This window comes from Bradysia coprophila, unplaced genomic scaffold, assembly GCF_014529535.1.
Source record: "Bradysia coprophila strain Holo2 unplaced genomic scaffold, BU_Bcop_v1 contig_561, whole genome shotgun sequence".
NCBI classification, from domain to species: domain Eukaryota; kingdom Metazoa; phylum Arthropoda; class Insecta; order Diptera; family Sciaridae; genus Bradysia; species Bradysia coprophila.
The window spans coordinates 113,802-140,469 of NW_023503807.1; the positions used below are offsets into that span (position 1 = coordinate 113,802).

General features: G+C 33.9%; 1 protein-coding gene and 1 long non-coding RNA gene across 2 annotated transcripts; both read left to right on the top strand.

Moving 5' to 3' along the window:
- The first annotated feature begins 971 nt into the window (after window positions 1–971).
- On the top strand, window positions 972–2,226 carry LOC119083156 (brain protein I3). Its single transcript, XM_037192802.1, has 4 exons — window positions 972–1,212; window positions 1,301–1,369; window positions 1,624–1,795; window positions 1,856–2,226. Exons 1-4 carry the CDS (start codon window positions 1,149–1,151, stop codon window positions 1,983–1,985), a joined length of 435 nt encoding a protein of 144 aa, XP_037048697.1. The 5' UTR covers window positions 972–1,148; the 3' UTR covers window positions 1,986–2,226.
- Window positions 2,227–12,499: 10,273 nt separating this feature from the next.
- On the top strand, window positions 12,500–22,259 carry LOC119083158. The gene is made up of 3 exons (XR_005088808.1): window positions 12,500–12,511; window positions 13,134–13,136; window positions 22,068–22,259. It is a non-coding gene; the product is annotated as an uncharacterized LOC119083158 (long non-coding RNA).
- The last annotated feature ends 4,409 nt before the right edge of the window (window positions 22,260–26,668 follow it).

Below are 26,668 nucleotides of genomic sequence, written 5' to 3' on the forward strand. Positions count from 1 at the left end.
TGTGTACAATCTTTTACAGTATCATAAAAAGAATTTCGACATAATTGTTTTTAAGTTTATTTGTTCGAAGTGACAGTTTTCAAACTTGTACGGATTTATAAGATATACGAGATATAAGGAGTATTTTCTGTATATTTGACTTCGTGAATTCCCTTAATATTTTTTTTCTCAAATTATTTATTTCACACACAGAATGCGTCACCCCAGTCATCAGTTATTTTGTAAGTTAAAACACGGGTAGTTGCGTCACCTTTAATCTTAAGGAAACTGATTTTGTATTTAGGTGAACTCTTCGCAGCGATCACTTATTTTTTCTCGTTAATGCCACAGCGAAGAGTTCAACTAATTTGAAACGCAACAGCAACACAGTAGCAACCAGTTATTTTTGATTTAATGCCACCACGAAAAAAGCTGTTGACCCAACCTCTTAATAATATACAATCTTGGCAACCACAGCGGATCATACTGATACAGAGTGTGAGCTGTTTGGAATGTGTGGAATTCATTGAAAACGTGGAAATCATAAGATGTGAGACAATTGAGATGTCGTAGACTGTATTGGAGGTAGAAAATAAGGTTGATCACACCGCACGCATGCAATAGTTATTTACGTATCTGTTATGGACGGTATATTTTATGCAATTGCGCGAATTGTAACCCGAACGAAGTAAGGGCGACAATCGAAAGTGCCTAAAATAAACTGTCCACAACAGATGCGGATTGTAGCCCGAACAAGGTGAGGGCGACAAGCGAAAGTGCCTAAAATAAACCGTCCAAAACAGATACGTATACAACCTTTCATGCTGAGGGTCTTAATTACGAGAAAAAATCCGTAATTTATGCACAAGGCATGAAAAAAATTAATTGTCGCAGTCTTAGAAATTCGTTGAACTCGAAGCGCACAATACGACATCTAGTGCCTCTGATGAATATTTTGTTTTGACATTAGTGACTGATTTTGACATTACAAAGAAACGTGATATTGTGAATGACACTGTGAAAGTTTCAAAGTTTTTGTTTTTGTTGTCAAAGTTTTTCATTTTCTTTGTAAATTGGTTATACTAATTTTTTGTACTTCTTTCGAGAAATCCTACTCGGTGTGGCTTCACAAATTACAGTGTCAAAACACTGAAAAAAGACTGCAAGCAATGAAAGACGGAAATGGTATGGAACAACAACCACCTCCCTATTCTCAAATCTACCAGATCGGTGGTAAGTTGATTCTAATGTGCATTCACTTTGCAATGTGTGACTCATTAGTAATTTTCATTACCATTTTATGTGCGCAATTGATTTAAAGGAATGTCTGCTACCAGTTCATCTGTTCCCGGTTATCAGAATCCGAATATGCCAGCTGTTCATCATGTGGGTGAGTAAATAAAAAGATTTAATTACTAAATGAATGTTGATCGCACAATGGAATGAAGGTAGAGATAGTCGTTTATGATTGTTGAAGCAGACTAATTGGCGATAACTGGAATGAGTCATACCCTCAGTTGCGCTGAAGCTTCTTTTTTTTGTGTCTCTACGCAAAAGGAAATATAAATTTATAGACTGCCTCTGCGACTGTTTTTTAAGATTATTCCTTTTCTATTTTCGAATTAAAATGTCGTCTTTGACTAGGTGGCATAGCGCAACACACGATGGCGACACCCGTTTATCCATATCCGCAACACCAAACCTTTATATCGGCTCAGCCAATCGCTACGGCGCCGCCAATGTATGGAGCTACTGAGACTACAGTCGTTAACATTCCAACCGAAATTTTAGTAATTGGTGGTTGTCCGGCTTGCAGGTAAATTCAATGATGACAAATGTGGTTGTGTATTTATACTGGCTGATCGCGTGTTTTTAGAATTGGTGTATTGCAAGACGATTTCTCGTGTTTGGGCATTCTATGTGCAATTGTCTTCTTCCCAGTTGGAATATTATGTTGTCTTGCACTGAAGAGCAAGCGATGCTCAAACTGTGGCATGGAATATTAAAGAATTCGATTTCTCTCAACTCTTTTTTTTTGTAAATTGAAATGTTAGTCTTTTTTTATCAATGAAATGGTTCAGAATATGGAAATATTTTGCTATAATATTAAATATTGAATTCAGGATTTTTTACATGAAAATCGATCGAACATGATTAGCCAAAGGTGAATTTGTTAATATGATTGTGATTGAAATGTGGTCTTCACATAATAATATTTACAATAAAAACTTCCAGAAATTTAAATACCAACTCAGGCGGAGTATTATTTGAGAAACGATAACCCAAATTCAAGTTTTTCAGCTATTTTAAACAGCTTAACAGGTTCTGTGTTAATGTGAAAATGTTTTGACGAATTTTCGAGAACTTCTGCAATTCGAAAATGGTATTTTGTTTGTGGGCCGGAAAACTATTTAAAAAAATTAAAGTCAGGATTTGAGATTGATTTATAAAGATAATGATTAGTTATGAATTCATCTACCATTATGAGCAGGTTTAATTAAGATTGTGCGAGAATTACACTACTCAATGGAATGGCAGATTCAGAAGTGTCTTCCGTTCTGTAAAAAATTTCTCAATATAGTAGAACAGACTACATTTTTGTGTTGAAGATTTTTGGAAAAAAATTTCGGTGAAGACTAAATATATCGCGAAGTAATTGAAGAAGCTTTCGAAAATTATTTGTTAAAAACCGTAAAAAGTTTTTGTGAAAATTATAGAACCTTTTCACTGACGACGTGGATATGTATAAATTACTTTCGGCCAAAGCAATAGTAAGTTACCCCAAGGCAGCCAACTTTTTAAATTCCATTTTAACTTCGCTATTAGAATTTCTAGTCATGAGGAAACAATCGGTAACATAAAATTATGTGCACTACAAAGGCAACCGCATACACTTTAGTTACAAGATTGGAGGACCTAAAATCTGATAGTGTCCGCTTGCAAATGTTCAAGCCGACGGCATCTCAGCAAGTATAACTTACTCAATTTATTTATGTTGAAATTTTTCTCATATTTACGTTAAAAGTCAGTTGAAATGTTATTCATTTTACTAGACATTAGACAGACATACCCTTTATTAAAATGTTGTTGCAATACCCTCTCTAGCAACCAAACTTCGTTTTGACGCAGTCAAAATACCACCTTATTTTGACAAATGTAACACTGACTTTTTCTTGTAATAGAGTTGCCGTGCCGCGTTCTTTTTTAAAGCAATATTGACGTCACTCGAAAAAGACAAACTTTAAACTTTATTTCATTTTTGCACACCAAAATAACGGAGCAACACACAAAAAAACACGTCACAATCACAAATTATTCATTTTCGAACACCGAAATGGTTTATCAAGACGTAATATTTTCAACACAAAAAATGAAATAGCTGCTCATACTTCATTTAATTTATTTTTAAAATTGTAAAAATTGTTATGACAGAATACACTGTACAGTTTTACCACTTTAATTTTCCTAGTTTGGTTGCTAGAGAGGGTATTGGTTGTTGGCAACAAGTTTATATCCGTATATCGCCAAAGAAATTTTGGTGATTCTTCGCGTTTTGGTGACATTTTTCGGTGATTCTCTTCTCGTGATTTATCTTACGTTGTCGATTTAAAAAGCCAAAATAAAATCACCAAAGTTAGAATAATCGCCAAGAAATATCACCAAAATAAGAAGTTATAACAAAAGGCTTATCTGTTTTGCGATTTAGTTTTTTATTGATATTTTTTGGCGATTCTTCTACACTGAAAAAAATTAACGAATTATCACATTTTCGTTTTTAATAAATAAAACAAAACATGTATACATGCAGTCGGAGAAATATAGATTTCGGGTTTTTTAGATGTCATCTTCTTCAATTCTCTCAATTTCCATTTGAAATAACATGCGAAATGAGAGAATACATAAAAACGATGAAAACGATGATGTCTCTTAAAATCCCGAAATCTGTCTTTCTCCGGCTGTAAAACAAAAATGTGATAATTCCTAATTTTTGATAATTGTCATTTTGGCTTTTTTAAATCGTCAAAATTAGAAGAACAGCCAAAAAATCACAAAACAAATAATGAACTAAAGTACGGATCCAGGATTTTTTTTTCAACTGTGATTTTAGTGTTTACGAAGTTCTTGTAGGAAATAGTATTTTTCGTACCAAGCCAGGAAATGACGATTTTTTCAGCACCAGTCCTAAGTTTTCCTGAAAATTGGGACGTGTGCTGAAAAAATCCATTTCCTGTCGAGGTACGAACAACGTTTTGTGCATCGGACAACTGAAATAGACAAAGCACATCAATTTACTTGAAAACATACACACTTCACATTCACCATATTAAATTTAATCAATCGGATAGTCATAGAAAAATTCATGTAATTCTTTTCCCGCACTATAAATCGTAAAGAAATGAAGTTTTTTCCCGCACGATATATAGTTCGGGAAAAACTGACATTTCTTAATGAAAAATCATGACAAAATAGGTCGTATTTCAGTTGTCGGATGCACAATTTTTTTTATATATCAATTTATTTATTTATTTTCAATCGATAATTTACAGAAAATATTATAATGAAAAAACTTCATTTAATTTTTCTGTTTCTGGCATTGTATTCAAAATACTTGTTCCATTCCCTCGTTGTAACGCGATAGATATCCGTTCTATTAAATATTTACTGCTCCTTGGATCGCTTGTCATTTCGTTCAGCATAGAACCAAGTTTTTCAATCAATTCCTTGCCTTCCTTACACCAAGGCCCCATCGTTTCTATAGCAATGGCCACGAAATGATAATTTGGGATCTGTAAAGATATCTTTTCCGACGAGCAGCTTTTTCCGCTGCAGAACCTGCGACTCGCATTGTGGACTTTATATTTGACGGACAAAGTGTGTCAGTGCATGTCGCATCCTTGAATAATGATTTGCCTTTGATGAATGGCATGATGGTTAGTCCATCAGCTCTCTTACCATCCAAACGACTAACACCTGTCGGTTCAAGTAATGCATGGATGCACAAATTCGTTTTTAGTTATCAACTAGGCCCCACCTTATGAGTGGGTCAGGTCCCTTGACTGACTGACTGATATTTTCTCAATAGATTTTTGTAATTGTTACAAAAATATTATCATAGATTGATCTTTATCAAGGTAGCTCTTTGTCTTGTTTTGTCATAAATTGTTCGCTCCTTTTATTTTATTGAAAATCAAATTTCAGAATAAACAAAGGGAGCTTAATTTCAAGGTTCTGAGCCGTGCTTATTTCTACATTTTCAAACAAAAGATGCTTCGATATTACTGTGTCTGCTAAAAGACGCTGTAATGATGACTAAACTCCTGAATCAATTTAAACTCGTGTGAATACGGTCCTCGCTTCGCTCTGGCCGCAAATTCGCACTCGTTGAAATTTTCTAGATGAAAAGCCTTTTTTAGCAAATAATTCTAAAGGAATATTTTCGTTCGAATCAGCGTAGCTGAATGATTCAAATGAAACGTCAAATATTTTCGATGTTCTACTGGAAATTGGCCCTATTTGCTTATGAATAAGGTATGTATGCAACTCGTGTGATTGCAAACTTCACACTCGTTAATTTTTTTTTTCAAGCATAGACAGCAAGTTTTTTCGAAATAAATCACAGATTATTACTCCAGTATTTCGATTAACGAACTTAGGCCGAGTAATTTCAGTACAAACATTTTTGGAAAGCTGTTGAAAATTACTCCGTATGATAAGTAGACTATATACTATATATAGTATATAGACTGATGAAGATCGGGTTACCCTCACGAATTTCATTCTTAGTCGAATAATATTTTTTTTAATCTGTTGAGGATTACTCAAGCTATCGTGCTATCAAGCGACGCGACAAAAATTCTTTTGGGAATATCTCTAAGATCAATCGTTCGTCCTCAAAATTAACCTCAGGAATTTAATTCCCCTTCCCATAAAAAGAAGTTTTTGGAAATCCGTTAGGAATTACTCGAGTATTCGTGTTATCAAGCGATAAGACAAAAATTCTTTCAAGAATATCTCTAAGATCACCCGTCTCTTATAGACCATCTTCGAAATTAACTTCAGAAATTTAATTCCTCGTCGAATAAAAAAAAATGGAAATCTGTCGAAAACTACTCGAGTTATCGTGGAATCAAGCGACAAAACAAAAATTCTTTTGAGAATACCTCTAAGATCACCGTCTCTTATAGTTCATCTTCGTACTTAACCTAAGGAATTTAATTCCTCGTCGATTAAAAAAAGTTTTTGGAAATCCGTTTAGAATTACTCAAGTTATCGTGGCATCAAGGAATTAACAAAGTGTGACAAACATTTTCTGTATTTAATGTTTTTTTGGTCATACATTCCATGTATTTTCAATCGTAGTAGTGAACATTGTGTGACAAACATTTTAGAGTGTTTATCATTCGTAAGACCCATGACTTTCAGTCAAGGGAATAATTGAGTTCCAAACAACGATTTTATTTCGATTAAGAACATTATTATCAGCAAAAAATTATTCTAGACCATAACAAAAAAGTTTTTTTTTTATAAAGCCGATTTTGTGTTCATAACATGTACAACCAGATGGAAAAGGGTCATTCGCCAAATGAAGAAGGACATTTTGTTTACATCTTTGCTAAATATCCCGATTGTTTTATATGTAAATCTTCGCAATTATGACTGAATAAAAAGATGGCGCGCTGCACGCATGTTGACGAAGGTTTCTGACTTTGCTTATTTTCTTAATTTTTCACGATATTTTACTGAATTAAAAATTAATTATGCAAAATTTCCATGCATAATATAATGCAAACATACTTCAAATAACGTTCGGCATCGAAATAAAATATAAACATAGCTAACGCCGACCCGTACGAAACACCTATTCGTATCAAAAGCCTTTAATGTGAAACTCTTCATTTCTCTTACTTCATTTTCTTCTCTGCTGAAAAACTATTCTCCCTTTAAAATCACTTACATTATCCACTCTTTGCCTTGTTATCATATACAACTAAATTGCCGGAGGCAATATAGACAGCCCCGTACGAAAACAAATTTCATAAATTCCTATTTAAACAGCTATATACCGCTATATTTACCTATATTTCACTGTAATTAAACATTTCACTGAGGAATATGCTATTATATAGCTCTATATGCCTGTATATAGCTCAATATAGCTGTATATAGGTATATATAGATGTCCGTATATGGAATCCCTGAAACCCCACACACATAACAAATTATTTCCATGTTAACAGAAACTCTCTAAGTATCATTTTTCCCAAGATATTTCTAACTAAAATCCAATATGGCCGCCGGCAGCCATTTTGTTAGGAGACCGGAAATAGTACCGACGCTTTACATTCGTTAATACCTTTCAAACAAAAAAAAATTCATGAAATTCGGTCAAAATTTACTCGAGATATTGTCAAAATACACCACGTTCACTGTACGGCCGAGTAGCCAGATAAGAGCTCACTCCAAGAGACCTAGCTCACGCTCCGGAGAACATAATTTCATAAATTTTTTTTTCCCTGATTGGTATTGTCAATACCTATCTAATAAAGCTAAAACAGACGAAATATGTTCAAATGTGGCCGACCTACAAGCAAAAACTGCTTGCCGCCCTGTGCCTGTTCCACACCAAGGGGTCTAACTCACGAGTCGGTCATCCGATTTCCATAAACTTTTTTTTGTCGATCGGTATTGTAAATACCTTTTATTTGACGTATCACTTACAAATTTAACGTTTTAATGTCCGGAGATATCTTCGAAAAACCGTAAAGCACTTATTGGGCCACAGCTCGGGAGGGGTCGATCCAAAATCACTCTTCTTCGAACTTAGCCTGTCTTTTGACATTACCAAACGGGAAAAAAAAGAATTTTCAAAATCGGATGCGTTTTACTCAAGTTATCGTGCAGACAGACAGACGGACAGACGGACAGACGGACTTTTTTTTTCGCGGATTTGGCATCTCTAGACAACCACAATAGGTTTCCCCTTACTCAGGGAGTCCAATTCGACGTGTTACAAACGTATGCGTAAACCTATAAGAGCCCAGTACTTCGTACGGGTCTAAAAATGTTTTGTTTGGAACTTAATTGAATTTTAGCTGTCGGTGGTAATTTCATCAGAGGATAGTTTTGCTCGGATAATAGAAAACGATTTTCGTGTTACTCTTTGTAAAAGGTGAAATTTTCTAGGATCGAACAGAACTCCCTTATCTCACTCTTTCTAAAAGAAGAAATATCATAGGGTCGAAGAACTCCTTCACGTCAATCTTCGTAAAAGGAAAAATTCTCTGAGGTGGAACAGAACTTTTCGTAAAAGGAGAAAATCTCCACGCTCAGGGTCGTTCAGAACGTTCAGAACGCCTTTACTTTACTCTTTGTGTCTTTGTAAAAGGAGAAATTGGAAAAGAAGGATTGACTCGTTTACATTACTCTTCGTAATAGTAGCAGAAATTCTCTGGGACCGAACAGAACTCCTTTACCTTTACTCTTTGTGTCAACGAATTTTTATCGGTAGGATTTGGCTGTATTTTTGTAATTTTCATGGAAAATTACAAGAACGCTGTATCATAATAGTCACTAGAAATTTTAGAGCTACTAACATCGGCCCTGGTTCAATGGAAATTCAAATAATGGTTAATTTATCGAAGTTAAGAGTTTTCGTAGTTTTCGGGTTGTGTGAAAGTTTGAAATGAACAATTTCACTGTTAAAATATCCAATCGTTGCATGAATAATTCTAAACACAACCATCAGTAAAAACGAAATTGTCAGTGATGTGACATATAAGTATATTGTCCCCGGATATCATCAATGGTCCTATTCAACAGTGTTCAGCTAAATTTATCCAATGTGGTGCATGTTATATTTCAGAATATCCCTTATCTCACGTACCATTGAGTGTTGAGCTGGGATGTTGAAACGAAATCTCTTGAGAGTCCTTTGAATTCATCCACACACACATTATTTTGTGTATGCAGGAACTACGATACGACATTAAGTATGTTCGTAACATAAAATTTGAATGGGGCTCGGTTCTTCTTCTTTTTATCTCACAGGGTAAAAACATGGGATCACGTACCATTTTGTGATTTCCAATTTGATAGGATGTTAATGGCTGGGTTGGGTTTTGTATCGATTCTATCACGTTGTACGTGTATATGTAAGTAGGTACCATCGAATAAAATGTATTCGAGCAGACATATACATTATTTTCCTAAAGAGTTTTTTTTAACTTTGTTCTTCCTCATCAAACTCTCAAGTTATTATTTTCGAAATAAAAATATTTAATGATATAGTGCAGGCTGGTCTTCTGACTTTTGGATGGCTATATTCAATGAAACGATTTTGAATCAGATAAATTAAAATCCAATTTGGAAGTAAGCATCAATTTCAGAATCTATGATTATGAAATGAATGACCTGAAAGATCTTTTAATATTTTTGTTTGTATACAAACCTATTAAAGACATCAAAATCGAGTTTCAAATAGAGTAGAGGGCCCCTTACTCATTATGTATTGTAATATAATTTTTGGATATCTAAATGAATATATATAACAAAGTCATGCAAACAAAAAAAAATCGATGACACAACAAAAAACACCATTCGAAATCATCACTTTGTGTGGATGATCAAATAAATAATTTTCTGATGGGCTTAGAAAATTATAAACACTTTGGCTAGTCAGTAATAGTCACTTTTAAAGGAAATATTTTCTTTGCATTCATAAATGGGTGAGTTTATTTGCCTTCCTACATAAGTATTACAATCATTTGTAAATTGAATGTTTATGCTTGTTTACCATGATCAGTGTTTGGCTACCATATAATTATAGTCAAGATGTAATGGCGCCAAATGAACAATTTTTTCCGTTCGTAGAAGAGAAGAAAAATACATTTTTTGAAATGGCTTCAACATTTCTGTTGTGCTGGCTTATACAAGATGTAACAAAAATTAGTTCAAGGTATCTATTGTGAAGTTGATATTAAAGTTACACAACACTACGAATCGATAAGACAATAATTATGTGAATTGTTTCAATCAGCGAATTTGTCAATTGTGGAAAGCTGATTGTTCAACTTACAAACAGAAAAGCAAATGTAGCAAATTACGTACAAGATAGCAATGAATGTTATAAAATATGTCCAATTTGATTTTATTAATTTTTGCAATAAAATAAATTCTTCGTAAATGTAGATCAAGTAAAAATCTAGCTCGAGTGGCATCTTGTACATACCTTGTAGTTAGGGAAGGGAATACCGGATGCTATTTGGTGAGATTTTTTTTTAAATCGGACACACCATTTTTGTTTCCGGACGTTTATGGTGCTATCGATAGGGAATTTCAAGGTGATCATTTCGTAGAAGAAGTTTTTTTTTAAACGACTTCACCGGCTCGGGCGGCTCTAAGAAAATTTGAAAATTTCAATTGTGTCAGTTAGGCCGGGAACACACGAGCCATTTTGCGTTGATGGGATCAACAATACTGCGTTTTCCACTGTTTAGCCTGTGTTGAATAACGCAAAATTGATCCTCTGTCTTCGGCCTTATCAACAGAGACGAAAATAAAGATAAAAGTTCCGTACTAAGATACTAAATCTTATGAGTTAACTTTTTAAAACCTACGTAAAATACGGAAAATAATAAAAAATCAAATAATATTTATCATAGCACCATGATGAATGTACGCCAACTGTGTCAACCTTATATTATTTTAGGGCATATAGCCTTTCCCTCTTCGTTTTTTCAATAAATATTACATAACACTAACAACATTTAATTCGTTACATTTTACCAATGAAACATGTAATTGAATTTTCCTTCACAAAAGATATTCGCATGTTAATAACAAAATATCGACTTCGGGTACATAATAGACTTTTCTGTCAAGAACCCCTCGATTTTTCAATAATGTCGTATCACGCAACACGTCGCATGATATTATGTTTCGAAGGGTATATTGTGTATAGTTACTGGTTGTGAAACATGTAAAAATTGTTATTGTATAATGGATGCCATATATGCATAGAGATATATTTTATAGCCTGGAGGGGACTTGTAGAGATTGTTGTATAGAGCTAGGTAGCAATCTATTCATATCGCCATTGTGTTACGCCCTTTTATATTAAATATATTTTTTTTATAGAGAAGAATAATTTATGTGTGTAACTGTCGCAACTACAATCTATGTATTGATAGAAGTTTCGTTGAAAACTTTTGAAAAAAAGATAAAACAAAGAAAAAGTTTATTTGGAAGTTATAGTAATTCTACTAATTTTATTCGGTAAAATCATTTAGTTTTATCGCACCATTCTTACAGATACATATGTTTTGAATCCATGAAAAGATTATGATTATTTGTACTGATTAAAACTTGTACTATACCTAAAGTCAATATAATAAACGTTTCGTGTCTGCATTTGGTTGTGCTATGTTAATTAATAAAGCGCATTATGACGACTAACGGAGATACACTGTGAATTTTAAATCGATTTTATTGTATACGTGATGGTAAATGTGACTTTATTGAAAGTATTTATCCGTCTAGAGGGTGTATGTGATGCTCGACATATCTTCACTATTCAGCGGAATCGTAAATAACCATTCTCGTGTATATCACACACACTCGCTCACTTCGTTCGCTCTTAGTTTGTTAAGAATTATTCAAGTTATCGTGTTATAAAGCGACGAGACTAAAATTCTTTTGGGATTATTTCTAATCAGTCAAAAAACCCTTAAAGGGTAAATGTGACGCAAGTCCTTTATCTTTCTTACAAAATTAGTTCTACTTACTAGTTTTACAAAAAGCACGTCATAAGTGAGAAAGAAACCTTTAGTTTAAACAGAACGAAATGATGGACGGCTCTTGATGTTTGTCTCATTTTTATTCTATATCCTGCATAGCATTAATTGTAGCTACTTTGTCCAGCAGTTTTTTGATCATTCTTAAGCGACAAGTTTTTTTAATGGTGCGCCGCACTTTACAGCGAACTGATGCAAATTCCTTTATGAGGAGAAAACAAGATCACAATCAACTTCACTTGTAACATTTAGATCAATTTTGTCGTTGAATTTAATGATCAAAATTTTCCTGGCGAGCATTTAGATGAGACACATAAACAAACTTCTGATACACAAGTGCACAATATGTTTTTGAAGACAATATAAGCGATGACGGACGTAGAACGGCTAAACGTACAAATATGTTTTAGTTCTTTTGATTGTTGAGACGTACTAAACGTTTTCCTATATTGTTCACTGATACAAAACATCTTTTTTCGAATTCAAACGGTTCAAATGACATAAGGATACTCTTAATTTAGTAGCCTAATGTAATAATTAAAAACGAAGCGAAAGAGTAGCTAAAACCAAAATTTAGTTTATCCACCCTATATCACATTTTGAAATCGTGACTGCAGCGCCGTCATAGTGACCGTTGTGCTAACTAAATTTAAATTTGTGGATTCCATTGTTGTGGGATAAAGTGTGGGTTAAATAAGATTAATACCTTTGGGAAACCCGAAAATTATATTTCTTCGACTGTAACTACCAAGAAGTCACACAAAAATTCTTTTCCGAATAAATCCGCATTACAGTATGTTTACATTAAGAAAACATATTTGCTTTTTTATGACTTTATGACTTTTTATGACATATTTGCGTCGAAATATCATAAACCGGAAGCACTTAATTGACTGGGAAATGGTTTTTGAAACTCTGAAACATCTCAACTAACAAAAAACCACTGTAACGAAATGAATCTCAATTTTACATATTTATCTCTTCGTGCTCTTTTAGCTGTTTTTCTATTGTTATAATGGGAAAACAGATTAAAGTGATGACACGAGAGAATGTGTAAATAATTGAAAATCGTGTGCGATAATATGCCAGCATACGATTCGTGTTGCATACAACGTTTTATGCAATGAAGAGAATCGAATAAATCTTGCAAATCCTTTATCACACAAGTGGGATAAAATGCATTCATACGACACGACATTGCACACAGACGTCGTAAGTTACAAATATCATCACTGAATTGCATAATATTTATTTATGACATCCACCGTGATTCATACAAATTTTGCATATTTTGATGCTGAATGGCATAAAAACACTAAAAATATCGTATTATCAAGGAATTTTGTGACAAACATTTTCGAGTAAGTTTGCTCCGTAGGACCCTGACATTCAGTCAAGGGAATAATAACTACAAGAGTCGTAAACAAATAAACGGGTCATTTTCAAAATATCTATGATTCACATTCGATACCTTCGATCGATATCTAACCACCAGATCAAATTTCATATTGCAACATCATAAACGTACAACAAATAAAATACATAATCTCTCAGTAAATGAATGGAACTTTCATTCACTTTAAATTTAAAGTTTCCTTTTCACCCAAATTTAACGTGAATGGAATGGTGTCAAATTTGTGTGGTTGACACCTATTGAAAAATGGAATTATGTTAAATTGATACATATTAAAGAAGTGTACAAAAAAGATTTTTTTTTTGAATTATACACACATTTTGTACCATATTTCAAATTCTTATTTATTATTTCTGATCAAGACCACCGAATATATTATGGTGTAGTTTTGACTAAGAAAGCAGGCGATTTCTTTGGTGCGAGATGTGTTCAACATCAACATGCTGTATACACATTACATAAGTCCAGGTGTTAATACCACGTAAAATGGATGCGTTTAAAAAAAATTAGCTCTACGTGACAGTAGGATATGTAATGATTATTGCTCACCTACTGAAGGAATGCCGATGAACGATTTCTTCTTGTTCCAAAGTAAGCCGTTCAAAGTAAGCCGGCTCGAGTTTGAAACCTCTCATTCGCTAAAAAAGCATTTTAGCATGCGTTAGGATTATAACTGTAACTGGTTTACACGGGTCGGCTTCTTCGGAAACTACTTGATAAAACTCTTGTTGTTTGAGTGTCTGACTCTCGGATGCTCTACGATTTCTTTGACTCATCCATTGGATTAGGCAATACTCTGTTCCATTATATGCCTGAATCAACAAGATCGCTTATGAATGTGAATACTTGGTTTAGACATAAATGTGTATAGAGAGTTGGATCGTAATGTTAAGAAGTTGTTACTGTTACACCGAGTGACATTCAACAAAAAAAGGCAATGAGAAAGCCCTAAAATCATTATTGGAATCTCATTGATAATTCCACGATTACTGCCAACGTTACGCTCCTTCACACAGTGAAATCCTGTTTCAACTTCCTCGGAACTTTTCGCATTTTGGAGCCCGTACAGAAATTCTATTTTTTCGCCGCTCAGTGAACACGCTGCTGAGTTAATGAAAGTAAATTTTGACAACTGTTGTTGCAATAAAAACAAAATTTAATTAGTTGATTTTCACTATTTGAACACAATGTCAACACTCAAAAATAATTATTATTCATCAACACGAAAATAGAAAATCTTTTTACATCAAAAATGTCAAGTTTCACTGACAAGTTAATTCTTCACGGACAAAATCGACCGTGGAGAATCTAACCTCACAGTTAACTTGACAGTATTAACTGAGCGACAAAAGTTAACGTCAGTGAATGAAATACAATTCTTGTACGCGCCCTTGTATCACCGCTACAACAGTTCATACAATCCAAAGACGAAATGATGATAAAGGTGATAAAGATGATATAGTTGATGATCAGCTGAGAAATTCTTCCAGTATTGCCAACACTGATGAACGAATTCTCAGGAATAGTGTTTCGTCCAATAACTACGATTCCGTTAATCGCAAAAAATTTAAGAAATGTAATTACAGTTAGAGGTAGTGAAATTTCAGTATGAATTTGCTTCAGCTGATTCACACAAACAATTAAAGCTGTTTATACGTCTTTATAGGGTCTCACCACTACCACGAGCGTGCAAGTAGCAGCTTCAACCATATGAGCAAGTGTAAACAGTTTTGGTTGTATGTGTAGATCAGCTAAAAAAACAGCTGAAGCAAATTCATGCTGAAATTTCACTGCCTCTCCTCTAGCTATAATCACTTCATAGACTACAATAAATATTACTCCGTAAGGTTCATTGTCTGTTTTCATTCAAATTGCTTTCGTTAACATTTTCAATGGCTACATAGAAAAACATTACATTACATTACATTACTACTAATTATCACAATGTTTACACTATCGTTACTTGTTGGACATACCTTTTTACTAAAATTAATTCAATTCTTTGAGAATTTCGTCTAACTAAATTGGTTTCTATATCACAGTTGCGTCCATTATTAATGGACTCCATTAATCTTGTTTACTAACAATGTTGCTGTCTGTCAAAATTCTTATCAGAAGAGTTTACAGTAATCACTTTCGATAGAAGAGGTTACATTGCAGCGTGTTTTTTTCCTATCTTCGTATCACAGATCGTTTCCACTTCATTTTATTTTCAGATGACGTTGGTGTATGCTACGGGTAGGTATTGGCTTTCAAATTTGTTGGTTTAGGTTGCTACCGTTGGATTTTTTGATGGCGATGGTTTCTAAAATTGCTCGTCTCTTTCGGTTGTTTTCTCGGTACACAATTCGTACACCACTCCATCTGGGTTTATGTCCAGTTTGAATAGCGTGTTCGCATAGGCCACTATGTCCTTCATTGCCAAGTTCAATTGCACGTTTATGCTGTTTCGTTCGGTTTCCAAGTAATTGGCCTGTCATTCCCAGATATCGCTTCTCACAAGTGCATGGAATTTCGTAGACCACACCGGCCTGTTAATTTCGTTAATTTCTTGAAATTCCGTGAATTTCTCGAATTGCTCGAAATGAGTTTCGTGAGTTTCTTGAAATTTCTGGAATTTCTTGAATATTCCCGATTTTCTTGAACTTTCTCGAATTTCTTAAATTTCTCAAAAGAAGGCCTTAACACACACTCACGGAATTTTGAAAACCAACACATTTTCTGTTTCGTGGTTCACTAGATTTTTGTGAATTTTGCATGTATTTTTATATTTTCAAAATTCCGTGTGTGTATTAGTGAGAATAAGATTCTTACTTATCATTAAAAATTTACGTAGAACTTGAGTATTTTCTTTTATCTCCTTGATATATCTGTTCTCGGTAGATAATATATATATATATATATATATATATATTATGCACCTTTCCTAATCATAATCCAACTCGTCAAAATAAACATTTGGACACAGGTGCGTAATATGTAATATAATAGGTACTGTTTGTATGTAAAACGGAAAACCTGAATAACTGGATTCTGGTAATGAGATCTTTAAGATACATAATATAAAAAAATCTTATATCTGACATAAGCACCCGCACTAAATACCAGCATCACCGATTTTTTGTGCTGCGAAAATGAATATATTTATTTATGGTGTGCATATTGTATGCTGAAATATTAGTTTTGTGAATGTTTACTTTCGGATCCGATTGAACATTAAAATGATTGGAAAATGCAATATTACAAATTGAAAATGTTGCGTTTTTAATTTCCTTTTCCAATTTTCGAAAATAACAAAATTGCATACTATCCGCATCACAAAATATATTTTGAATATTTATTCCATGTATATATATGCAGTATGCATATGCACCTCTAGTTTCCAGCATTTCGCATAATGCACTTTTTCCACTTAGTTCACGTTTTACATCGCGGAATATAAATTGACGAACAGCGTCTCTGAGCCATTATATTACACTATACAGATAGACCGAACATAACATCGGAACTAATGGGGAAGTTTGTATTTTCTACACTGAATCCTACAAACGTTTTCAGTAATTTATTCTAAAAATAAACACTCACCATTAATGTGAAGGATATTACTTGGTTAAAGAGACCAAAAAATTTAAATAGACTGATAGAAGACGGGTACCGAAAAAAATGCGAGATCATCATCTCGCGAGACCTTTGACATTAGACAATCGGAAACCAGGCTATCGTTTGTATGTTTTCGTTATCTACATTTTTAAATCGTTGCCGATTTATCTCGCCTAATGTCAAAAATCTTGCAAGAAGTTTTGTTCGGTACCCGTCTTCTATCAGTCTATTTACATTCTTTGAAAGAGACACACAAGATTTTCGTCATTAACTGGGTTAAGCTCATTGAGGAAACATATTTTACAATTCGAAGTTTAAGTTCTAATAGCGCACAAGCTATTTAACGGAAGGACCTCGGAAAATTACTCGTAAAGGAAATCATAAATAAGTGATCGTATGGTTGGTTTACATTAATTTCTTTAACAAGCCTCTTTGAAACTAAGTTTCAATCAATTAACAGTTGATAGCTGCATAATCACTACTTTAAAAACACTGTTCAAATGTCAATGTCTAATTCACTTAACCATTTTATTGCTTCACTCGTTGCTTTATTCAGACTTTGGAGTCCGCCGCTGATTTGACGAATGGGGCATTCGTTTAGAATATGATCCATTGTCTGTCATGACCGCAGTCGCAGTACATGGAATTCCAAAATCTCCATTTATACATTTGATCAGCCGAGCAGCCGTGACCCGAACGGAACCGATTTAACATTTTCCACTCCGTTCGCTGCAGATTAAAGCCCCCCAGTTTTTGATGTGGGCTCTGGATGAGGAACTTATTTGTGAAGGTAGGTCTGTCGTTCCCGTACTTCTGCCACTGTTCATTTTCAGCAAAGTCTGAAATTTGTAATTCGCTCCAAAAGTGTTATCGTGATATAAGACGCATCCGAGGAGGGCTGTTCTGGTCAGATTTAATTGGAAGTTCATATGGTCTGGATTCGTCCATGCCTTTCTTCCATAACTTATGTGCAGCCAAATTTCGCCTGATGTGTGGTGGCTGTATGTTTGACAGCGCATGGAGCCACGGGACAGGTGTGGAGCTAACTGAACCAGTTATCAGTCGCATGGCAATGTTTAGTTTGTGTGACAGCTATTGTACCATACTGGCGATGCATATTCTGCGGCTGAGTACACCAATGAGACAGAGCTGCAGTTCTCAACATCACCGTTTGTTCCCCAGTGAGCACCAGCTAACTTTTGTATCAAATTGTTTCGCACCTTTTGTGCCCAAAGCTGCCTTATAGCTAAGTGTCCGGTCCAATGGTAAGCCTAGGTACATACGTGGGAGACATACTGTGAGTCAGTCTCACACCATCGATGAAAACATTTAGCTCTTGGACCACCGCAAGTGGAACATTGTAACTTCCGTTTTTTCATCATTTAGACACAATTTAGGCACCACTGACGGTAGTACTTTTTCATTGTTTCCAAATCGCATTTCAGATTTTCTTCAACCATTTCGAAAGTTTTGACATGAGTTGCTAGACCCAAATCATCCGCAAAGAGAAATTTTCTGTAGATGGTGCAAGGCATGTCGCTTGTGTAAACGTTGAAAAAGATTCAGTAACAATTATTTATATAGTGAGATTACAATTTTCACTTCAAGTTATAGGCTGTTGTGAAACTTGAAAATTATAAGTGGGCTCTCCACTTTGCATGGAGAAATTACTTACAATTTTCCAGTTGTACGTCAACTTTTCACTCGAAATCTCTTTATTGACTGAGAGTCTCATCTGTGTGCTCTTTTTGTATGTTTTGAAATAACCTCACAATAGCAAAACCAAGCTGGTTTCATTCGTGATACGTTTACCGTATCTAGAAGATTTTAAACGTCGAACGTTATTTAAAAATTAGTTACGAAGGGATGGTCTAATATAGCGGCTTCTTTCGGTACAATTGGTAACTATTTTATAATTCGTTTCGGCGCTCGAAGAGATTACACGAATAATCCCCAGTTGAATAACCTCCACACAGCGTCCATTAAAGTCCAGTCTGACATTGCCCGTCTAATAATACCGTCTGCGGTACTCTATTGATATTGAAGCGGTAATCTAAATAAAGTACTGAAACGGGACAGCGTATCAAACAAGTTTTAACACTGTAAAAAAATCTGAAAGAAATTTTCATACAAAGCAGTACTCTAATTTGGCAGCTGCCATTCGAAGCACTTTTGCTTGAAGTGCGTTGATGCTACATTTCATTTTGCGAAAGGTAAATATTCTGAGGGTAATATTCAACAGTGGATGATATTGACTTACTTATTGCAAAAAGGATTTTGCTTAGCACGGTATTTGTAATGAATTAAAGTAAATTTTCCCTGTGTTTTGTATTCTGTATTTCTAAAGCAGTAAGCAGAATCCAATTCTTTTCTTACGGTTACACTAATCAACAATTAAAATAGAAATCAGTATGCAAAGTCTTGTAATCTTAAAAAAGAAAATTTGAATGTGGTAGTATACACACCAGTATAAAGTGAGGGTTTGTTCAGCATGGAATATTGATCAATTTAGGGTGCAAAATGTACGTAACTAAAACCCTCATTCTGACGCCATTAAAATTAATTTTTAACAATATCCAACAGAGTTCTTTCTCTCTACTACATGGGCAGCCGATGTTACATAGAGTTTGAAAGAATATTGAATGTATAATACATAAGACTTTCCCAACCAACACCCTCGGGAAAAATTGTGTTGAAAGCTAGGGTGATTTTGGACAAAGAAATTGAAGAGGGTTTAACACAATTTTTGACACAATGTTGTATTCCAGCTCAATTGGCCAAAATTAATGTTTAGTTTGTGTGTGCGTTTTTCATTTCTTTTCTTTTTTTGCTTCCCATTTTTCTACGTTTTGAGGAAATATTTAATGTTTATTCGATTCGTCATGTTGGTCTCTTATCTATTTTGTGTAGTACCCGATCATGTCATCAAGATGTAAGGCTTCTTTTCATGGTATTTATGTAGATTCCAAAACTCAGCAATATGCTAAATTTTTTTGGAAAAAAATGTACAGAAAACGCTTTGTTTCTGTCACCTTAACATAGCTTTGTCTAATGCACTGCGATTCACTGATCAATCTGCAACTTGAACAAAACGAGCATGGCTTGGTGAACACAATATCATGCTAACAGTAATTATATCATGAACGGAGCGATAGCGGAGGCCGTGGTGCTAGCCCTTTCTGTAAGAAAAAAGCAAATGAAGAAATGCTTTTGGGCACGACTCTATGTATAGAGGAAATTTTGTCTTTCTATCCTTAGGTCTATATCGCCACAAAACCTATTCTTTTTATAACTTTTTGTTATCGGAATTGCTCAATTGTTTATTAATTATTTCCAAATATCTCGGCTCAATAACTGGTCCATTATCAATGGAGATTCATAAAACTGGAATACAACAAAAACAATTTTTTAACAAACTAAAACATTTCATTCAAACTGACTAGAGGTTAAACATACCTATAGGGTCATTCAGTACGTACATGTATACGTACTACGTCATTAAACATACGGTTCACAAGAAGTTTGCATGGTTGTTATATAATCTAATCAAACGAAATTTACGTTAAAATCAGAATAATTAATTTAGAATGAAATCGTAAATTCACCTGATCGCATTTAATGCAAGACATTTAAATTTATTGGAAAATATTTCGCAGTATTTTAACAATGTTTTGTTATAAATTGAAAATTCCGTCCATCTTTATGCCATTTAAATTACTCTTGTCACCAAATAAAAGACTTTGTTGGACATCAACAAAAATTCCAACTGATAAAAACAAAACAAAATAGCATCGAGCTATACAACTGAAACACTCAAAGGCCCACAAGTGTTCTGATTCATAGGCGCTACAACCACAGGACGTTATTGTATATGTTGGACAAGTATGTACTCAGTCTTGTTGTTTGTTGATGGTATTTTTGTGCGTTTTAATTTCAATCATTTCCATGATGTCTCTTATTACCGACTTTAGAATGGTATTGGTGATCAGCTAGGCGTTTTTCTAACTTTCTTCGAGTTTGTCCTATGTCCCATGTCGTGACTTTGTGTTCGTACAATGAGCTTTTGAATCTAGTATCTTTCCGTCGCGCAGGACTATAGGAATCATTTTGAGGTTAGAAAATCATATTCTTCGTTTTCAAACCCCTACCAAAAAAACTACCTTGATACACAAAGTATCACGCTCACAGGAACGGTCTTCTAATGCGTAACAGATTGAAAACGCGTACTGCCGACAAATTCTATTATAAAAGCAATCCTCTAAGATTCACGTTTTCACTTTCATTGCGACAACAAAATACTTACGATTCACTTGTAATCGAAATAAATTTAAAACTTTGCTCAGGTACGAATCCTAAATCACTTCCATCAATTTCTTGAATGGTGGCAGATAGAGAGTTACTTTCTTCGGCAAAGTAGTAGGGCAAGTTGTGGCGATCATTTTGATGAATAGAATGTGGGTTTGCCGAGGCGAGGAACATTCTTTTTTATATTTGGTCAACCAGATCAGGGGAAAAAGAATGTATGTAAGAACGGGATCGGCAGAATAGTCTGCCAATTGTGTGTCGCTAATTTTTTAACCTGATTTTCTACGGAAAGCGATACCTCCAGCGATATCATTCATTTTAGATGTTGGACAAGGCTGGCGCCACATTTTTCTATTTAAAGTTTTTTGTTGGGATAATATCTAGAAAGAAAATTTCGAACAGAATTATGTAAAATATATGGTTACAATACGGGATCTTTGTAAGTGTGCGTTTGTCCTCTAAATTAAGTGTGCAAATTGAAATATCAAAAGCGTACTCTTATATGTATTGGTGTAACGTTCCACATACGTAAAATCGTACGAAATGTGTTTCTTATACAAACTGATGTTAGGGACATATTTTATCGTACGAAATACCAGGCTAGGTATAATTTGTCTAAGATATCATCAGATATTGCCGCATTTTAAGGTAACGTTGCGAGCTGTTCACTCTGATTAAGACTAGCTTTCAATGTAGGTGGTTAAAGAGCCGATCTGTGAAGATGAGAAAAAATCATCAAAATTGTTCGAAGATATTTGGGAAACAACGATTCCACATAATAATTAAATATAGGTAGAATTATCTTTCCTTTTTACCATCAAACATTTAACTAAGTAGAAAACTCATGGTTGCGAATTTGACCTTTTGTTTTAGACACGTACTGAATGAATGTTTCGCGTAATTATGTAAGTATAATAAGCGGTAAAGAATAGGTGACATATCTGAGTAGTGCAGAGGCGCTCATTACACTAGATGAGGCTTAGACTAATCATTCCTAGACAGGAATTACGTACGGCGAAAAGTGGCCCCTACATCAGTTTGTATAATATTCATATTTCGTAAGACGTTACACTAACACATGTTACGTTATAAATTGTAGGCGTTGACTCTTTTGATAGTTGTCAATTTTCCATGTTGTTTTTCTTCCGTGTCGCGACGTTTTGATTTTAAATTTTGTGTTTTGTTCAAACTATGTATACAGTTACATCCTTTCTTCTAATTTCCGCGCTACTGTCTCTAAATAAATTGAATAAAATGACCAAAATCATCGTGTTATAGATTTTACAAAACATAGCCTAACGTAAGCACAATGGATTCGAATTCAATGTCCGACTAAAATAATTATTTTAGTAGGAAAATTTAATTTCTACGCGCTAATTTTGGTTGGCAAATTAGTAGGAAAAAACTCACACTATTTCGTATTTGATGTAGGAGCCACTTGTTTTACGTAATTTTGTTCGTATTTTCTGGTCTATGTATAATTCGTCGAAGAGTGTATAAAATCGTTCATCCTTTATCCTTCTAGGACCTTACATCTGGCAGGTTAATCGTAAAAATACGTGACGTTATTGAGTAAAATTCAGTGTTAACGCATATGCCACCAGAAATCGTGAATCATCAACTGACAATTCAAGTAAAAAATACTCAAATAATTGATGGCCTGAGCTATACATTCATTTTCTCTACAAATTTACCATTCATTCAACCCGACCCCGATGTCCTTTATGTTAATAATGATTCTAATTTTTCCAAAATTATTTCCAAACTCTATTTCTCAGCACACATAAAATAGTAGACATAAGAGATTCAGTCATCCAGGCACACAGAAGTGTATAATTATATTAGCTTCGTTAGCAGAAATGACATCGCAATATTTTGTGGTGGTAATTGAACTTATTTTTGTTCGAAGTTTTAACGTTGACGGGTTGAGTTGAGCGAAGCTGACAAACTAAAAAAATAGATGATTCAATATGTTGAGCAGAAAGAGAAAATTCAGACACTACTTCAGGTATGTGTGAAATTCATCGGTGAAGTGTAATATACTTCATCGACGTATATGATACAAAAACAATGTTGTAATATTTTTTATCGCATACGCGATGTGATTCCCCGAAAAAATTATTCACCTAGGATATATAAACAAACATTATACTTCTGTAAATTGTCAAAGTGTCATTCGCATATCTTGTTGTCTCGTTTTCGCTTATGCGATGAAAAAGAATATGCACGTATGACAAGCCGTCTCGGCAAGCCTCGACCGCTTGTTCATACGTGCATAATATTTATTATCTGTCTAGAACGATAATCTCGAGCTTATCTCTCTAGGGAGCTTTTACTTATCTCGATATATCTGTTCTCGACAGATAAAATATGGTATGCGAGGCGTAGCCGAGGTCAATAAACACACGAAAACGAGACTTTTCATTTTTATCCCGAGTTATGTAATGGATTTTACATGCTGAGGGCGTCGAAAGTAGTGCTTGAAACATGAAAAGTACGGTTTTCGACGCATGTAGCATGTAAAATACTAAACATTCTTTGAGCATGTATGTAAGTTTACTTTTGCTTTATCTATAGTGTCGAAAGTGGCTTATTTTACATCAATTATAGGGAAAACGAGTTAATTGTTAGTCTAGGATGAGGTGTAGGACCTCACAGCATGTAAACCTAAACTTGGGACCTTTTCAGTGAGCGTTTACCACACGGCTCGGATCAACAAACTTCACACGAAAACTGGACTTTTCGTAAATATAACGATTTTGTATAACTTTCGTGAAAAAAATTGTGTATTAGTATTTTGCAACTTCAAATGTACGAAGATACAGTGGTTTTTTATAAGTTCTGAACATATTTGAGATTTTTAGTTTAGAGTTGGTTCATTAAGTGTAGGATATTTGATAGACAGGGAAGCACTTAATTGACTGGGAACATCGAAAAGACTTGTAAAACTTTAAAAAATCTCAATTTGTGTTTTCTTAATAAGAACAAACTGAACATAAACTGAACATAATTAATAAAATGTCAGTCATTTGCCATTTAGATCCAGGAATTTCTGAGTTAGTTAAATATTAAAAAGATCGATTCTCGCACATTTATTAACTGAAAGAAGCTTTGCAGATATTTTTGTATGAAATAAGTGATTATTATCACAGAAGTTTATTTCCATATCAATTCTGTTCAATGACTAAACTCGTTTACATTTCAAAACCGTAATTAAATTCTTGACATTCGTGACATTATATGAATATACATTTATGTATCAAGCCATATACCTTTCCTTTCCCGTCTGGCATTTGAATATAATATTTCGTAAATTGACATACGCAATTATTCATTTCTCGAATAATATTATTTATCGGCCCCATGAAATGCACCCTTATATACCCTGCACATATAAATATACATAATCCTATGTGTTTATTACACCAAAATGTGTATACACGGTATACGGGTGCCAAAGGTACAAAGAATATATATTCATGTTACAAAACCGATTATGTTCTCTCGTTCAACATGATACATTGAAATATTATTACAGTGGAATGAATATTGTGTACATTTATGCTTAACACCATCAGCATATGAATGAGGGAATAGATTTTTGGAACCGCCCTAACATGTTAACATGTCTGTTGTAACAGCGTTCTATAAAATGGATCTTCATTGTACGTCGAAATATAAAGACTAAAAAAATGTTTAGCGAAAGAGGGGCTATATATATATTCAGTGAAGGATGTTAAAGAAACAATTGGGAAACGTGTTTTTTTACAAAATACATTTCGTCAATATAAATTAAGATTACGTGCTTCCCTATTCGAATTTGTTCGAGTTTCAATTTTATGATGATGATGATAAAGATACTTCAATTTAGTATCAGAAAATCAATCGACTTATAATATGTTTTTTCATCCTTCAATAAGTTATTGTTATCCAAAGGACAGTCACACAATAATGTGAACGTCGATTTAATTAAATCCATAAATTGGTATAGTTTTGCTTGAAATATTTATCAAGAAGTTTGTGGTAAAATTATTCGTTATGTCAAGATCAATTAAAATGATCAAAAGTGTCAATTGAATAAAATACCGACGCAATTGCAAATTTATTGAGGTTAATTGAAAGCTAAGTTCATTTGTATTTTAATCATCACAGTCAGTGTTTGCACTCTATTCCTCCAACAAATATTTACTCCGTACTTTTATTTCAAAGTAATGCTATCAATTGTCCAAACAGAAAATTTTGTCTTTTTACATATATGAATTTTTATATGAAAATTTTATGCCTTTTTAAGCTTCCACCGTACCATGAAAATATATTTCCACCCCATCGAATAAATATTAATTCAACTAAAGTCGCACAAATGTATTCCAATCCTTGAGTGGAACTCAAACTTGAGAGTTAAGGATCTGTTCTGGAGTGGCCACTTGACTGTTGACAGACATTTCTAAGTGGAAATATTCATACTCTGTGCTGATGGGTAAATGAATCTAATTGGAATATTTATTGTTCGTGGTGTGGGGGATGTTATGCTACCGCTACAAAGAGCGGTAAAATGGAGGTGAGAGAAGAAGAACATGTACTATTCGAACGTTGAATCTTTTTTGGTGGTTTACTAAACTCTTCGTTTGTTTCCACAAAAATCAAATTAATGAAATCAATTTAACTATTGACATGTGGTGTTCTCATTTCTACTGCTTTCTATTACAATATATCAATGTTTTCTACATACGGTCGATTAAATGAAAAATAGTGCACAAATTGGTCGAAAACAGGACACAATCTATACTGTTATTTGTTTTTATTTTTCGAGATTTGCGAGTTATATTCGGAAAAAATGAACTTAACAGATCAAAAAAAAATATTGTTAAAATTACAAAGCTTTAGGAATACTATTTATTGACAAAAAAAAATTAAATCATCGAAAGCAGATTCCGAAAATGTACCGCGCACATCATATTAAAAACCATATGTTGAGAGCCCTCACAAGTTGATTATTACATTTTATCCGCTGTTCTATAATCCGACATTAATTGACACTTTGTCATCTATTTGGAAATAATAATTCCTTGTTAAAGCAGAGTGTTTCGGTTTAGTTCTGATTAAACTGATCGACTGTGATGCTCTTTAAATACGGTATATATTCAGTAGATTGCTCATATATTCATCATGGGAGTCTTGGTCCTAAAAATATTTAATGAGAATTATATAGAGAATTTATAGTTTAGATTGTAGGTATTAGCAAATTTTCGAATGGGCGTTGAGTACAGTTATGAAAAGATACGTATTAGCACAATTTTGTTTTCACATCTTTTATTCAATCCACAAAATTTCCCAGCAATGATTTTGAATAATTTTGTGGATGTTGTCCCAGACTACATTTCTTACGACGCGCAAATAGACTGCTTGTTTAATCTCTATAAGCACAATATATCAAATTTACATGAAATCGGCTCAATTTCTCAACTTAAATTAAGTACGAATCTTTCAAATATTTCTTTTTCTATATTTCCGCTCAAACAATTATGAAATTGCCAGCAAATACCTAAACATGTTCAGTTCATTGTGAAACAGATTCCAC